The 16,103-nt window shown below is 39.1% G+C and overlaps 2 protein-coding genes across 2 annotated transcripts in view; one reads left to right on the top strand and one right to left on the bottom strand.

Moving 5' to 3' along the window:
* The window catches only part of ece2a (endothelin converting enzyme 2a), an 86,812-nt gene extending 85,462 nt beyond the window's left edge, over positions 1 to 1,350 (top strand). Inside the window, exon 4 of the mRNA XM_024273259.2 lies at positions 552 to 1,350. Within this exon, the coding sequence (XP_024129027.1) occupies positions 552 to 839 (288 nt within the window). The 3' untranslated portion in view covers positions 840 to 1,350. The remainder of the gene's footprint in view (positions 1 to 551) is intronic.
* An 8,357-nt stretch (positions 1,351 to 9,707) lies between these two features.
* Positions 9,708 to 12,367, bottom strand: camk2n1a (calcium/calmodulin-dependent protein kinase II inhibitor 1a). The gene is made up of 2 exons (XM_024274363.2): positions 11,949 to 12,367; positions 9,708 to 11,480 (listed from the first exon to the last, which is right to left on the bottom strand). The coding sequence occupies exons 1-2, from the start codon at positions 12,115 to 12,117 to the stop codon at positions 11,410 to 11,412; spliced, it is 240 nt and encodes a 79-aa protein (XP_024130131.1). The 5' UTR covers positions 12,118 to 12,367; the 3' UTR covers positions 9,708 to 11,409.
* Positions 12,368 to 16,103: the final 3,736 nt, after the last annotated feature.

The following is a 16,103-nucleotide window of genomic DNA, read 5'->3' on the forward strand; positions in this document are numbered from 1 at the left end:
CTCAATAAACAGATGGATGATGGGAAGGGTTTGGCGTTAGGCCAACAGCTACACTCACAACTCAGGGGCCATTTTCTGATGAACTACTGCCTTTACTACTATGTCCTAGAAAACGACACCTTTCTTTTTTTTGCCTAAAAACAGCATAATCGTCATTTAGGAGCAATTTTACAATAGATCAAAAGATAATTGGAGTTGGAATTTCAATTTCACGTGTCTTTTTAACACCAAATCCTGCTTTCAGTGGCATTCCGGGGGTTAAAAACACCTTCATATAGACACGACAATAGCAGATCAGGATGTGTCTTTAAAAGCAGTTTATAAACTATTAAAAATTACCATAATAAAGCAAATGCTTCATGTGTTTCTGACAACTTTCATCATCCCATCATTTGGTATTTGTGAGTTTTTCTCGATCTTACAGTCCTGAGGAACATCTAAACATATAGTTTTGTTTTTCACTTTGCAGTCAGTAAAAGTTGCCAGATAAATGTTGAAAACTTTGTTTTCTCTAATTCTTTCTATGTCCTTTCTGTGTTTCTACCCTTTAGATTAGTCGGTGCCTAAAACCCAAAGGCCGCTTCATCTCCATCACCTTCGCCCAGCCCTTCTTCAGGAAGCGTCTCTACGCTCGCAGCCAGTACGGCTGGTCAATCCAACACTCCAGCTACGGAGACGGCTTTGAATATTTCTTCTATGTGATGACCAAAGGGGAGAGCTTGAAGCCAGAAGATGCAGCTTTGGAAAAAAGTTTTACGGAGGATTCCACCGCCACACAGAGCGTCACCGCCACAGAAAATGAAGGCAAGGAAGACTTCCTGTCGAACATTGACTTATAAGGAGACGATTGTGAGTGAAACTGCTCGGGAATGTAGTTCATTCAGCAAACGGTGACAAAACTGTGCAAAGAAGAACTTTTTTGTGCTAATAGAATTTTACATTTTAGATCTTAAGATTTAATGTGGATCTGAGGAAAAAAAAGCCAAAAAAATGTCAAAAACCTGAGTTTTTTAAAGTAATAGTTAGATTTGTAAAACTTGTGTCATCAGTTTTTAGGAAGTTCAAATTTTTTTTGTTTTGTTTTTTTTTAGCCGAAAACTAATATTTGAGGCATCAATATTTTAAATTGTACTGATTGGACTTTATAATGATCACGTTATACAAAAACATTCTTAATTTTTGGGATTCGTTTTTTTAAGGTGGTCTTATATATCTGAAAATATCTATTATATATTGTAAAGATATATGGATATATATTTTTTAAAATGATCTGTTTTTGTAAAATGTAAAAAACTAAATATGGAATTTAGTGGATTTGATAAGACAATAAAAGGATTCCTTAAAGTCCCACTCCAATCATATTTTTATATATTTACAAAGTGTTCCCAGTGGTTGATAAATTATGAATATGTTGTTTATTTTAGCAAAAATCGTTTAAGGAAAATAGTTTCCTTAAAATAGTTTCTGCAGAGAGGCAAGAGTCCATTAGAAATTTGACTCTGAGTTGTGGGCGGCACTGTTGGCGCTTAGTAAGCCTGCACTCATTTCCCATCATCCCTTGTTTACATGCTCTCCCGCTAGCTTACAGTGCCTCACCTCCCCAACAAAAATGTGGAGCAACAATGGAGCTATCAGCAGTTCAGTTTTAAGCCAGATGCCAGATAACTAACAATGTACATGGTTTTATTCATATCGATTTGAATAAAGAATTACTTTTAAAGACAATTTTAAGCTTAATTTCCTTTCTGAATATCCTCCATCCCTAGAAAATGCCACAAGGACATTTTAAAAACACCAAAAAACATGATTTTTATTGGAGTGTGTCTTTAAATTATCTGTTTTTTACTTAAATGCAACAAAACAACTTTTTCTAATTGTCCATTTCTTGATGTATAGTGGTTTTCTATGGCTGTTTGAAATGTAACCCAGACTTTTTCTTTATTACAGTTGAGAAATCCTAGAATTATGTACCAGAACTGTTTTTTAATGTCCTGCAATCATCTGCTGCACAAAAAGAGAATTTACTGAATATTTTAAGCTAAACCCTTGATGTGGACCTGTGTACGTTTTGACTTCCGCCTCTTCCAGCTGACGGAAAACTGGGCTAATTGGCGGCAGAACTCAGGTGACATGGTGCTCGTGTCCTGCACGTGTGCGCCTAAATGAGGAGGTGCAGAGCACGGGGTCAGACAGAAGAGCCTGTTAATTTGCAAAGAGATAAACATAGTGCATTTATTTAAAGCCACCTTTTTTTTCCTAAAGCAGCTGGTGACCTCTGTGTCGCAGAACTGTGTGTTTGCACAGTCTGGTAAATAAGAGCTCCTTCTCTGGGGTGAGGTGTGTCTCATTAAAGTGATTTACTGACAAAATTGTTTCTGGAATAACTCAGTTTTTTCCTTTTGACTTTGTTTCTAAAAACATATAAAGTGTTCGGATGGTGTTCCACAGCATCTCAGCTGTCCTGCAGTTTGGAGACAACCTGACATGTCTAGACTCAGAAATGCGAAGCCACACCAGCTCTGTGTTTAAATCTGTAAGTATGTCATTTTGCGCCAACATCCATGTCCAGGTCACTGCTTATATTTCTGTCCTTTGTGGATGCAAGTTACGCATGTGGATATACATTAACATACAAGTCCATTGTGAGTCTCCAGTATAGAGCATAGAGGGAAAAGGCAGCCACACTGGCACACATGCAGCAAGACTTCAGACTGCAGGGGGACCACATTAATAAAGAAGAAATCATTTATTTTTAATTTCCCTCCACTGAGATCTAATTACAGCCTATTTTTAAGACTCGTAGAAAAAAAAAAGGTGTGTGATTTTTCAGATGGCTCCTGCGTCTTACCGCCACTCTCAGCTGGTGTAACAGGAGAGCTGGTTAACTTTAACTTCAGGGCTTATCAAAACAATTTTACTGCAGTGTCTGTGCTGCAGCTGCTCTTAAGCAGAAATGATTTGAGCCACCTCACTTCCATTGGAATTACCTGCATCAACATACTGAAGCAGAGAATCTTAGAAGTGCTTTTGCTGATTTTCTTTTTGGTAAAACTGCGGTGCTTTTACTACACATCTCTCAGCTTTGTCATCTCCTCAGACTTTATCCTTGTCATGTCATGTGAAAGACTAAAAATGGAGCCAAAGGAAAGCACTTTGACCCAACTTCAATGTTTACTGGACTGGAGATGCATTAATTGACTTTAACCTTTAACTACATTTCCAGAAATGAAGACTTGAGCCTGAGCACGCCTGAGACTTCAGACGTAAACTGTTTACTTGTTCAGCAGTATTTTTACCTTTTGACCATCATCAATGTCTGTGATTTGTTATCTTCATCTTATGTACTTTTGTGGCTGTGCAGACACTAAAAATCATTTTTTTAGTGTTCGTTTAGACATAACATGGTGTCCTTAAAATGCTGATTTTAAATATAAGAAATCTCCAACTTGACTTATAATATATTGATATGTGGCTGGACTTTGATTTAAGATTAAATACATAAAATTTAAGTTGGATTTGCAAAAAAAGAAAAAAAAAAGCTGTGAGAATAATAACGTAAAAAAATAAGTAATTATTAGTTTTAGGGTGTATTCAGACTGGACGCATTTAGTTTGCTTCCGATAATTCGGAGCAAATTTTTAGTCTAAAGACAGTCGAGTGGTTCCTAGTCCACAACCAGGAACCACTCGGGCTTATCTTTTTGAAGTAGTCTTGGTCCGTTTCCAATAGACTGAGCTCCGGTTCACTCTGAGTTTCCTCAATCTGAATAGACTCCATCCTCAGAGCTGAACAACTGTACCAAAATGACCACCATTGCCGAGCATTATGGGATGTAAGTAGAGTAGTGGATCAACAAAGAGAGACAGCAACTCTCTAAAATGTGGTTGGGTGAATGCAGGCTCATTAAAACAACCTTTAACGTGATACACATTGCTTCTCACACTGTGTTCTCAACAATCTAAATGTAAATCTAAATCTAAATTCTGATGCCGAAATGCATCAGAAACCGTAAAATATATATATTTTTTTATATAGAATTGATGACTTTACACTTTCAACTGCACTCGCTGCATTGACATGATAGTGTAGGATGTCTTATTTTGAAAGGCAGTCATGCAAAAGTTGTAAACTATTTCCTATTTTTTTTAGATATTTTCTCTTCATGTTTATGTTATTTTATGAAAAAAACAATAGTTTATTGACGAAGGCCAATCCATATTATTCATCAAGTCACTTTTCTCCAAATTACCCTCCAAACTTATAGAAGCATCAGTATCTGTTGGGGATCAAATTTACATGATAAACTGTTTTTTTTTTTAAATATCTTTCAGGAAGTATTTTTCCCTTTCTATTTTACAATCATACAGCCTACATTCTAAAAACCCCTACATTTTTTTACAGTTGACTGGAAGTTCCCTCTCTGTAATATTTACTGTGTTTCCCCAAACTCATGTTCCCTCTCGACTTGAATTTGCACTCCACTAAAATGAAGTCCAGAATAGGTAAATAAGCTTGTGTGGTTCACTCCTCCTCCTCCCTGACAGTCCTCATCTGTGGCTCTGAGCCGGATCTTCCTGCGTGGAAAAATTAGTCTTCTTCCAGGAAGTCTACTTCACACAATAACTCAAATTGTGTTCATGTTTTGCACGTCTGGGCTCGAACATCACAACTTAAAGTCAAACAAAAGAACTTCTTATAGAGCTTTGATATAATCGAAGGAACAATAAATAAAGAAATGGTAAAATATCTATTGACACCAATCAAATTTTACTAGATAATAAAAATCTTTCTTACAAATCCTTTTTTTAACTAAGCAGATGTAACTTTAACACACACTCTGTCTTTAATGTAAATGACTTTTCCTTTCACAGTATGTACAAATGCAGTACACACACACGAGCTAATCCCAGTGCATACTTATCTGACCACTATCTGGTTTCTATGGTGACAAATGGGCGTAATGCTCTGACTACCTGAGCGGTTCAGCAGCAGCAGCAGCCTGACTCTGTTTGACCTATAGGACCCCGGTTAACAGCAGGAAGCTTACGTAACTTTTAAATGGTTATGGGTTTGATATTGATGAGTAAGGCTGCAGCCGCGCTGCTGCACTCAGTTATAACACTGGATGCATGCATTACCCGGCGGTTGGGGGATTTTTTTCTGTATTCTGTGTTGCTATTTTTTCTTCTTTGTTTGCTCATATTTTTGTGTTCTTCGTCTAAATTTAACAGTTTTTACATTTAGTTTCCAAGCGCCTGGGGCTGACTGATGTGTGATGGCACAGGCTCCAAACACAGAGATTTAACTTGACTGGACTTAGGTTACGTAACCACAGAGCAAAGTACAGGCCCCATGGAGGGATAGGTTTTCACCATCATTTAAACGTAAATCCTGTCTTCTGAACTTTTTTTTTTTTCTTTTGCTCTGCCTGATTACTTCTGTTATCCAGGTCTCTCTGGCTGCGAGCTTATAAATGTGACAGAAAGCAGAGCCAGGTTTTTTCTTTTTTCCCCTTTTGCTAATTGTCCTTCATGCTCTGTTGCGCAAAGGCAGCCACCGCTAATCCACTAGAAACTCAACGAGTCTGTTTCTCTTTGACTTTGTCCATCAGTGTTCTCAGCACCTGCAGTCTGGAAGCATCAGCTGACTCTGAACGCTTTGCTGGTTGATTTGCGATGGATCTCATGTGTTTAAAGGTCAGTTTTCAGCACAAGAATAGAAAATAAAGAGCGATCAAACCTCACATTTAAGTCTTTGCGTACAAAATGCTGCTCTCATTTTAATGTTTGGATGAATTTCTGTTAAAACAATAATCAGATTGTTATTGATATGTTTGGAAATTTGCTCATTGCTTCTAGTCTAAGCTGGTCTAAGGATTTTGTATGCTTTTATTTTTTTTATAAACTATAAAATATTGGTTCTCCTGAGTATCATGTTGCGGGATTAATCCAAGCGCTTTCACACAGGCTGTCTTCATCCAGTGATTTCCATTACTGCCTTTTCTCTGTCGCAGCGCTTCATCCCGTGACCCTTTGCCTCACTGGAGGAGCAGGGATCAAACTCTTGACCTTCCAGTTGACAGATGGTGGCTTTTCTCCAGGCAATATTGATGTTTATTTCAACTTTAAAACATCTACATCTTTCAAACATCAGCGTCACGTGTAAATCAGGTGGATTTATCCGTTCAGCACCTCATAATAAATATAGCCCTCTTGCCTCACAGCGATAAGGCTATTGTTCAAATCCTGAGTGGGACCTTTTGGTGTGAAGCTTGCATGTTCTCCCCGTGCATGTGTGGGTAGTACAAATACATGCCTCATATTATTTAGGGCAAGGATCTTAGGGCCTAAAATAATGCTACAACTTTTGAAAAGAGTGTTAGTCCCTCTCGAAGGAGGAGTGATCAACTAAACCTGACTGCGTTAAATGTCTCCACAACTAATCACAGTGATTCATCCGTCAGACCAGAACACGCTACTACAATCATATGCACAGAACTCTATAATACTGGAATAGATAACTGTGCAGTGAGTGAAGTCAGGTGTTTAGGCACTGGTAACTTCAAGGAGAGAAGTCATACCATCTGTTGGAGGGCTGGTGAAGACTCAACAGCAGGTGTTGGCTTTGCCATCTCAAACAAATTTGGCCACATAAATCCAGTCCCTGTCAACCAGAGTATAGTGACAGCCCGTGCCGTGAAACCTGGACCTTGTATTTCCACCACATCAAGGTTTTAAGGACAATCCAACAGAGACACTTGAGATCCATTCTCATGATAAGCTGGGATCATTTCATCACAATGACGAGGTGCGAGACCGTGTCAACGCCACAGATATCGAGATCATACTCATCAAAAGCAGACTGTGATGGATGGGTCATGTTGCCCTTGAAAGCACTTCTGTAAAAAAGTTGAGAAAAGTGTTAACCAAACAATCCTCCTCTATCTGATTCTACTGCGAGTTTACCTGTGTTGGGTTCAAGGCGCCAATATTATTTTATGACTTTAAATTGTCTCCATGTGTGACTGTTGGGTGTGTGATTGTGACAGGCTAGCCACCTGTTCAGGGCGTGGCCCCGCCTTTGGCCAACAGTAGCTGGGATAGGCTCCAGCAACCCCGTGACCCCTAAAGGGATTGTGGGTTGCTTGGCATTGAGTTCTATGTTTTAATACATTTACAACAGTTTCCTCAGAGATCAAATATTTAAAACATTTTCACCTTTATAGTTGTGTTAAAAGTGATTATAACCTGCATTTGTCCTGATTTAACCTTTTTTTAGTCCTAATTACTACAAGAACTCCACTGATTACTTTTCTGTATTTCCAAAAGTTCCTAAAAAGTCCATAATGATAAAAATCTTTTTCAACTTTGTTGTCGTTCAGAAGAAGTTTGTTCTTCTCGTAATATCAGATGCAGTGTTGGCAGGGAAAGAACAGTAGTGCATAACTGCTCGTGTCACTCGGGGCAGCATCGCGGTATAATGCTTCATATTGAACTGCCGACTTATGTAAGAAGAGGCCGAATATTAATATCTGCCTACTGAGGGTGGAGCAGAAAGCGAGTCTGTGACAGCACACAGTGCTGTGTCAGTGCTGTGCTGCAGGAAATGCTTTGCCTTGCACTCTTAAGGCACCTTCATGTTTGTGATTCTCCATCCAGTCTGGTTGTGCAGCACTTTCTCAGGGAAAAGGAGGAGGCTGGAGGAGCCTCTGCACTAAAATGACTTGTAGTCAGATAGCAGTCATTGAAAAGTTGTGCGATTGCCTTGATAGAAGCAACAATGCCGTCTTCATGACTGAATCTTTAGGATCTGCATGCAAGTCCGATCATCTCAAATCCAATTTTTTCAAGCTTCGCTGTCATGCTCTACTTGCAGAGGACAGAACGCCGCCGCTGTTCACTGTATTAAAGAAGTGAAACACAATCTGCTCTGGAGGATTCCAGTTCTGCGGCACAGATTATTTGTTTGCTGTGTTCGTTCATTGTTCTCCTCTGAGAATCTGGTTATGATCAGAGAAATTTCATCTGTTGCGTTGGCTCGAAATAGTTGAAAACTAATGTGATTGTTGGGTTGCCAGTGGAACCGTTCAGCGTAGACGCAAATGTCCACAGAGTTTCGTGTAAATAGAAACAGCCACGATGAGCTAATATCTGTTCAAATATGCCAGGGCAGTTCCGGCCGTCCGTGGCGCCAATTAACGTGATAAGATTAATTGTTGTTTCAAACAAGCACCCTCAGAATCCACAACAACTGGATCAATAGCACTATTTGTTGACTCACTGATGTTATCGCAACAGTCAATGTTCTTCTACTCGTGATGCTTTAAAGGCCTCTGTCAGAACATGCAGCTTTTTATAGAATCATCCCGGCGCTGGAGATGTGTTTTTGAACCAATAAACAGCCGTTTATCCAGCGCGGTTTCCATGAACACTCCACTGTGATTAAGAGAAATTCATTTTTCCCGACTGGTTATCAGGACCGCTCAGGTTTGTGTGCCACAAGGTGGAGGAGAGGTGATAGCATATGGCCCAATTTCCTGCCCAGCACTGCTGGCAAACATTGCCGTACAGTATTGTGCCGCCTTTACTCCCCGGCTGATACTTTCACCTGGGATCAGAGATTCCCTGATGGGAAAGAGGAGTGCTTCCCAACAGGGTCACGGTCTTTCAACTCACCATAAAGAAAAACGAAATTCATCAGATGTTGAGTGTTACGTCCCCAAAACTGGATCGAGTCTAAATGCAAGAGGGGACATAACAAAGAGGGGATATCTATGAGAATAAAGGAACACAGTTTATTAAGTAAAGGAATTCCCGTGTCCTGAAATGAAAGAACAAAATCAAACAATTAGTGCGCTGGTTCAAACAAAAAGCAAAAGGGAATTGGAACCTTGGCCAAAAATAAAATAAGTCAGGGAGACTGCTGACTCAGCCATGCCGACTGTCTGAGTCAGCAAGTGCTGCCTAACCAGAACTACCTAAAGAAAACAAATAAACAAAGCCCACAAATCAAGACTACCAAAGTCCAACTCCAAACTAAAATAGCAAAACTCAGCAGTGTAAGATGACTGAGAAAGAAAAGAACAAAACATACTAGCACAACTCAAAGTAAAGCCCAAATGCTACACAACCTGCCTGCCTTGGTGAGGCCTCTTCCGCCGTAAGTACCTGGTAAGGTGCTAATTAAAATCATTTGCCCTGCCTGCCAGATGAGCAGAATGGCAGGGGTTGTTGAAAAGGAGCAGCAGGACGAAAAACTCCTATATCAATAAGACTTCCTCCTGAGATGAACCGGTAGCCTAACATTTTTGGTTGTGGTTTTCAGTATCAGCAGGCCAACTTAAGTGATCATGCATGCTCCTGTGTGGGAGCTACTTCATAAGAGCAAGACTTTAATGGATGATCATATAGCCAGTCTTGGCTCCCCATGCCTCTGAGGCTTAATGGACTCTGCAGTGCGGGTCAGCACGAAACTGTTCAGCAGCTCAACAGCTGGATCGCTGCTTTCCCCCCTCTCTGGTGAATTAAGGATCACTCTGAGGTTCCAAACGCCTCAAACTAGCTTGTGTTTTCTTTGAAGATGGCTAATGCGAGGAGCCTTTTCAGTTCGGTCTTCTTCAGCAGAAAACGTCCCGGTCTCTGCCTCGTTTTGTTCACTTGAAGGTTTTTTTTTTTTTTGCGGGACAAAAGCCACATCAGAGAATCGCATTAACATTTTCTGTCACCATTTATTCATTCACCAAATACAGTGAAAATGGCATCATAATATACAATGACTCATTCTTAGAATGTCATGACATTTTTGTTGCTTTTTTGCTTCATAAAACAATGTTTCGTTATTGAAAATATTAAGGTTTCATGCACAACAAACCATATCCAGTTTTCATTTAAAATAATGGTACAAAATAAATTAAAATAAAAACTTTAATGTCCAAAAATCTGTCAAATAACAAGGTGTCATTTGAGGATACTCGTAAACAGTGCAATATACTCTAAAACTGCCATTTTCTAACAAATTCATCAACAAAGCTCAAGTCACAGTATACGATTTCGTAATAATAGTTTAACATTGATGTGTGCAAAAACCCCAGACACATTCAGTAAGTCTTTAAAAAATGTCTGACCTTTGATATAGAGTGAGACCAGTCCAACAAAAATCTGAGAACCTCTTGTGTAAAGCCCAGTCTATACTGTATATCCTCTCTGAAGTACAAATATTTCTGTTGATGAACCGTAAGACGATAGACAAGCATATAATTTAAATAGCAAATATTTAGATATAAAAATACAAATATGATTTTCGTTAAAAAGAAGCGTGCCAGGGTAAGAGTGGCGGCACCTGCGTTGGCACCAGTCGTGACGGTTCATGCAGAGAGAGAGAGAGATAGATGGGAGAAAACTCTGAATTCATAGAGCACGGAACACAAAGAACCCCGAAAATAAAGTGAAGTTTCCTCGTCCACTCGGTAAACCGTTGTTCAAAAATATTTACTAGAAATCTCCGCATTCCCCCGCCGCCCCCTGGTCTTTAGGATCTCTATGTGGAAATGCAGAAAAGAAGGGAAGGGGAGTGAAAAATAAAAAGATATGTGCAGGTTTAAGTCAGCTACATGAGGGTGCCTGCATGCACCATCAACTGCTGATGGGCAATGGAAGAAGAAGAAGAAGAAGAAGAACGTGGCCTATCAGATAAATCTGCGGCCCAATGCTAATAATAAACGGGGTCTCAACTACAGAAAATAGAACATTGCACCATCCTCGGGTATATATATTTTATACATACTATGAGTCTGTTTCGTAGACTGCAGAGTTTGGTTGGTCTGTTTTTAGAAAAAAGCATTAGCAGCAACAGGAATGCATTGGATCAGTGCTGAAAGACAGCTCCCTTGAGCGGACTGTCGCTGACTGAATCAGCAAAGCAAAGCCTAAAGGGCGTTTGGGGGGGAGGGCATCTGAGAGCTTAGCCTACCTACTGTACAACTTACTGAAACAGGGCTGGGATTAAGCTTTGCCCTCTATAGTCGCAGTGTTTTGTTGCTTACAGCGCTTCTGGAAAAAAAAAAAAAAAAAAAAAACAGGAGATGGTCATGAAGTAATGACATGTTTATCCTTCATTTCAGTCAGCAGAGGTTGAGATACCATCTCAACATCTTGCCGCACCGCAGTGGTTTAAGTTGGGATTCGTTTGGAGAATTGCCAGCAATCCCACGAAAAAAATCTTGGTCTTCTCCCCGAGTCACATCACTTCTCTCCCCACACCTCTCCAGCTTGCCTCCTCTCAGTTCTCCTTCATCACCCCATCTTCACGTTGAGCTGCCGCTTTCTCCCGCAATCCTCGAACATGCACAGCCGACAAGTGCTTCAAATCGGTGGTCGAAAATTAAAAAAGTCTGCAAGGCATCGCTGATGCTTAAACGCCAGGTGAAGACTTGTCCGTCATCCCCTTCAGGACCTCATCTATTCGGTCGTCCTCGATGACCACTGCGGACAGGGAAAAAAGGAAGAATGTTTATTGACATTTGGTTTTAGTGTTGTTGTCGTGATTGTAGCCTCTAGGTGGGTGTAAAATGACGCCACAGATAAACAAAGTGCAGATGAGGCCATTGCAGATGAGTAAATAAATGCAAATGTTTGAAATAATCTGAGAAAATGATTAATTCCTGCAGGATTTTGACCAATTCAGCCCTTCAGCGTCACCCCTTTGTGTCTGTGGGGTGTGTCCTCTCCTGAATATAATCTCTTGTGCATAATTGTAAACAATTAAAATGTCATTTAAAGGTAAATGTATGTGCAGATTGATTTGATCAAAATCAAGAATATTCTTCTGATTCTGATACTGCGCACTTTTACGCGTTTTCTTGGCTTTATCTCAACGCAAAACATTTCTGCTGTCAGTAATAATATGTCAAAGTGTGTTGTTGAAGAATCCTTGGCTCGGAGCTTCTTTACCTCGCTTGGCTCTGCCGATCTGTCCGAGCTTCGGGGGTCTTTTCGCCTGCGACGAGGCGAAAAAGGCGCTTGTGTCCTGCATCCCGCAGCCAAAGGACATCTGGCTGACCTCGCTGTCCGCGCCGTAGCCGTTCATTTTGCTCTCGTTGTATGGCAGCACCTCAGACATTGTGGCAACAGAGGGAAGAAAGGCAACCGTACTGAAAAGATCCGTTTTTTTCTGCGCTTCGGAGGCTTCTCCTGCTCGGCGCTCCTCGTGTGGAGTTGGATAGAAATGCGTAAAGTCCAAGCTGTGCGCAGGCAGGCAGGAAGGCAGGTCTCTGAGCGGAGCAGACCGATGTGGACGGTGAAGATGCAGAGAGATGCGCTCGCCTGTGCTGCTGGCTGATGTCTGGCGAGGGAAGTGGGAGATCCCGGGATCATAAAGGAAACCCAGGCGGAACGGTGAAGTCATCCATCCGGGTTTGGGGGGGGGCGAGAGGGAGAGAGGAGACTCCGACTGATGGAGGAGCAGGAGAGACACCAACAGGCGGGAGAGGAAATGACTGCAGCTCAGGTTGGACTTTGGTTCTTTTTGTCTCCTTCCTGTTCAAGAACAATTATTGTCTTATAATAGATGTTCCAGTGTTTGTTTGGTGTTTGTCTCTTCTCCACTATCTTATTTCTGTTTTTGTCATTGTCAAACAGCATATAAACACAAACACTTGGACCCAAAAGGGACAAACAGATGTATTCAAGTTTCTTGAACTGTAATCAGATTACAAAAAATGTAATACATGTAATGCAAATGGTTCATTTTAAATATATTGTTTAAAATTGAGCCATATTGTAATCAGATTACTCATAATATTACCAAAATTCTAAATCTTTATTTAGAAATTAATTATTAAAATTGTGAGACTACTTAACATGCAATCGGCTTGCTTTTAAAGTAATCTGATTACTCATAGTGGATTAAGTAGTTGGTAATCTGACTGCAAATAATGTAATTTAATTACACTAACTGTATTTAGACAAGAAAAAATAATCAATTGTACAGACTCTAACGAGATAACAATATCCCAATAGAATTTTTGATCATAATCAGATTGGCTTTAAAGTAATCTGATTACTCAAAGTGGAATAAATCATTAGAAATCTAATTACAACTTTATTTGTTTACACCAACTGTATTTACAGAGTGAAAAATGTGAACAATTCAGACTGTAATCACTTTTAATGTAATCTGAATTTTAAAGGTGGAATAAGTCATTAGTAATCTGATTACAAAAACAGGATTTGTTTACACCAGCTGTATTTACACAGTAAAAAATGTGAACAGTTCACTGACTGTAATCATGTTTAAGGTGATCTGAGCATTCAAGGTGGAATAAGTAATTAGTAATCTGATTACAACTGTATTATTTGTTTACAGCAATTTTATTAACTCAGTAAAAATGTAATCAGTTGTACAAACTGTAATAACTTAAAGTAATCTGATTATTCAAAGTGAAAAAAGTCCGTACATTTTTTTAGATGACAAAACTAATCAGTTGCACAGAGAGATAACAATATCCGATCAGAATATTTTGAAATAATCAGATTGCTTTTCATGTAATCTGATTACTCAAGGTGGAATAAGTCATCAATAATCGAATTACAAACATATAAATTGTTTATAACAACTGTATTTACACAGTAAAAAATTTAATCAGTTGCACAAACTTTAATCGTTTTTAAAGTAATCTGATTACTCAAAGTGGAATAAATCATTAGTAATCTGATTAAAAATATATACTTTGTTTAGACCAACAGTATTTACTGTAATCAGGTGTTCAGACTGTAATCACTTTTTAATAAACATGGAAGAAGTTGTACTGTTTTTAGACGATAAATACGAATAAATTGTGCAGACTGTAATCAGATTACAAACATCCATTCCAAAAACATTAATACAGTAATAACTAGAAAAATTGCATTACCTCCGATAATGCATGTGTGAATGCATTATCGCGCTAATGCGGTTGTTGTAAATCGCGTAAATTGCTTAAATTTGAAGTAATTGCTTAAATTGTGTAACGTGGATTAAGTGCTTAAAGTGTGTAAAGTGTATAAAGTGCTTAGGTTGCATTAACCAGCATTAAAAGCTTAAATTGCGTTAATTCGCGTAAATTGCGTGAAATCGTAAAATGTACGAATACCAAAAGTTCGTGCATTAATGTCCTGAACGTGCTGAAAGTTTTGACACCAATATTGTAAAAGTTTTAAGGTGCAGTAAAAAGTTTAAAATTTACCCATTGACTTAACATAAGGCTGAAAATTCGCATAAATTGCGTAATATCGCGAAAACTGTAGAATTTGCGAAAACCAAAAATACAAGCAGTAATGTCCTTAACGTGCTGAACGTTTTGATACCAAGATTGTGTAAATCGCATAAAGTTGCTTGAGTTTTTACGTGCCGAAAAACGTACGGAAGAAAACGAAAATGAAGAATCTCAATAGTGTGAATGCATTGAATGCATTCACACAATAACATGTCTTATAATGCAAACTGATATTCAAAGTTATTATTAATCGTAATATAAAGAAAGTAACGATACATACAAACAGTTAAAATGTAATTAATAACTTTAATGATTAGAACTCTAATCAGAATATTTTAATCATAATCAGATTCAATCATAATCAGATTGCTTTTGATGCAAAATGGAGTTTCGTCCTCTGAAACCGGCTAATCACAGCAGAAAATTGTGCCATTGTTTAATAGATATTTTTTTTAAACTAATACAAAAATCTAGCTCTATATTATCCTTTGAGAAAATGTCAGCAGAAAGTCCCAGAGGGAAGAAAGGCACAAAGATTGACGCAGTTTCGACCTGCGGCGGTCTGCCTCTGTGGCGCCGTTCTTCTACAGTTCATGATTTGTTTGTCAGCTAAAGAACAGCAGATGGAGGCAAGAGCTGCATTTAGAACAATAGTTTAAAAAAACATGGCACACTTCCATCTTTTCACAACAAATGTTAGTTTTAATGGTGATGATCTTGCACGTCGTCTGGACTTCCTGTTCCACTCATGATGGTCCAGGATCGAGGGCTGCTGGGAAAAAAACTGGAAAAGCTTTCTTTTTTCTGACTCCGCCGGCCACGTTTTAACAGACACTCCAACCGAGATGCATTATCTCAGGAGAGGTGGCCATCACTGTGTGCTCTACTCCCTGATGCCAATTACCACTGTCACCCATCTGCTACGGGCATGCAATAAAACGTGGGATAAGTGACCTACTTTTAGACAGTAGTGCCAGTACCGTGTTTGTCCTCACAACCACAAGCTGCTACCTCACTGAAGAGGCACAAAACTGTATCAGAAAATATACGTTTTTAGTTTAAATTGTGCTATTAATCACACTTTTCTTTAGATTCTATTGAAAAAATATATTTTTTACCAATTCAAAAGATTATTTTATTTTATTTTGTAAAGCTTTGCTTTGACTTCCTGTTTTTTCCAATATTTCGTGAAAAGTTACATTTTTCATACAAACTGTAAACAGATTTTGGCAAATTCATGATTCTTGATGATGATAGTGACATGTTTTGGGAGTTCTTGTGGTCTATAAATAATAATACATTTGAATAATAAGAAATAAATGGAACATAGTTCCTTAAAAAGTTCATCTTTTGATACTCAATTCAATATTTTGTGAGATATTAGCTAACTTTACAAGACGTTTGTCATTAGATTTCTATTCTACTTTAAATTAATTTGGTCTTTTAAGTCACTTAAGTCCATAAAGCACATTTTCTGGAATAAAGGATCTTTGATGGGCAGAGAAGTTCATAGTAAGGGCAGATTGAACATGTCGGGGTGTGAGGAAGGATGTGTTTTCTCTTGAGAGCGGTCTTGAGAGGATTCTCGAGTGACACCGACCCCTGCTGCAGCAGTGCGTGGTCATTCAGAAGTCGTACACCGGCACAGAGGGAGCGCGTTCGACTGGGTGTGCAGAGCTGGGTGCAGACCTCTCGGTCCCTCTGTCAGAAAGCATTAGTGGCTCCAGTTTAATTGGGGCAGCCGTGTCCAGAGCAGTGACTTCAGGACTCGTCACTCCAGCAGACAGTTTACTGTGATCTGAAACAATGAGGGATTATGAAGGGAGAGTTATGGAGATGGAAGACGTGAAAT

Source organism: Oryzias melastigma, linkage group LG17, assembly GCF_002922805.2.
Source record: "Oryzias melastigma strain HK-1 linkage group LG17, ASM292280v2, whole genome shotgun sequence".
Taxonomy (NCBI): domain Eukaryota; kingdom Metazoa; phylum Chordata; class Actinopteri; order Beloniformes; family Adrianichthyidae; genus Oryzias; species Oryzias melastigma.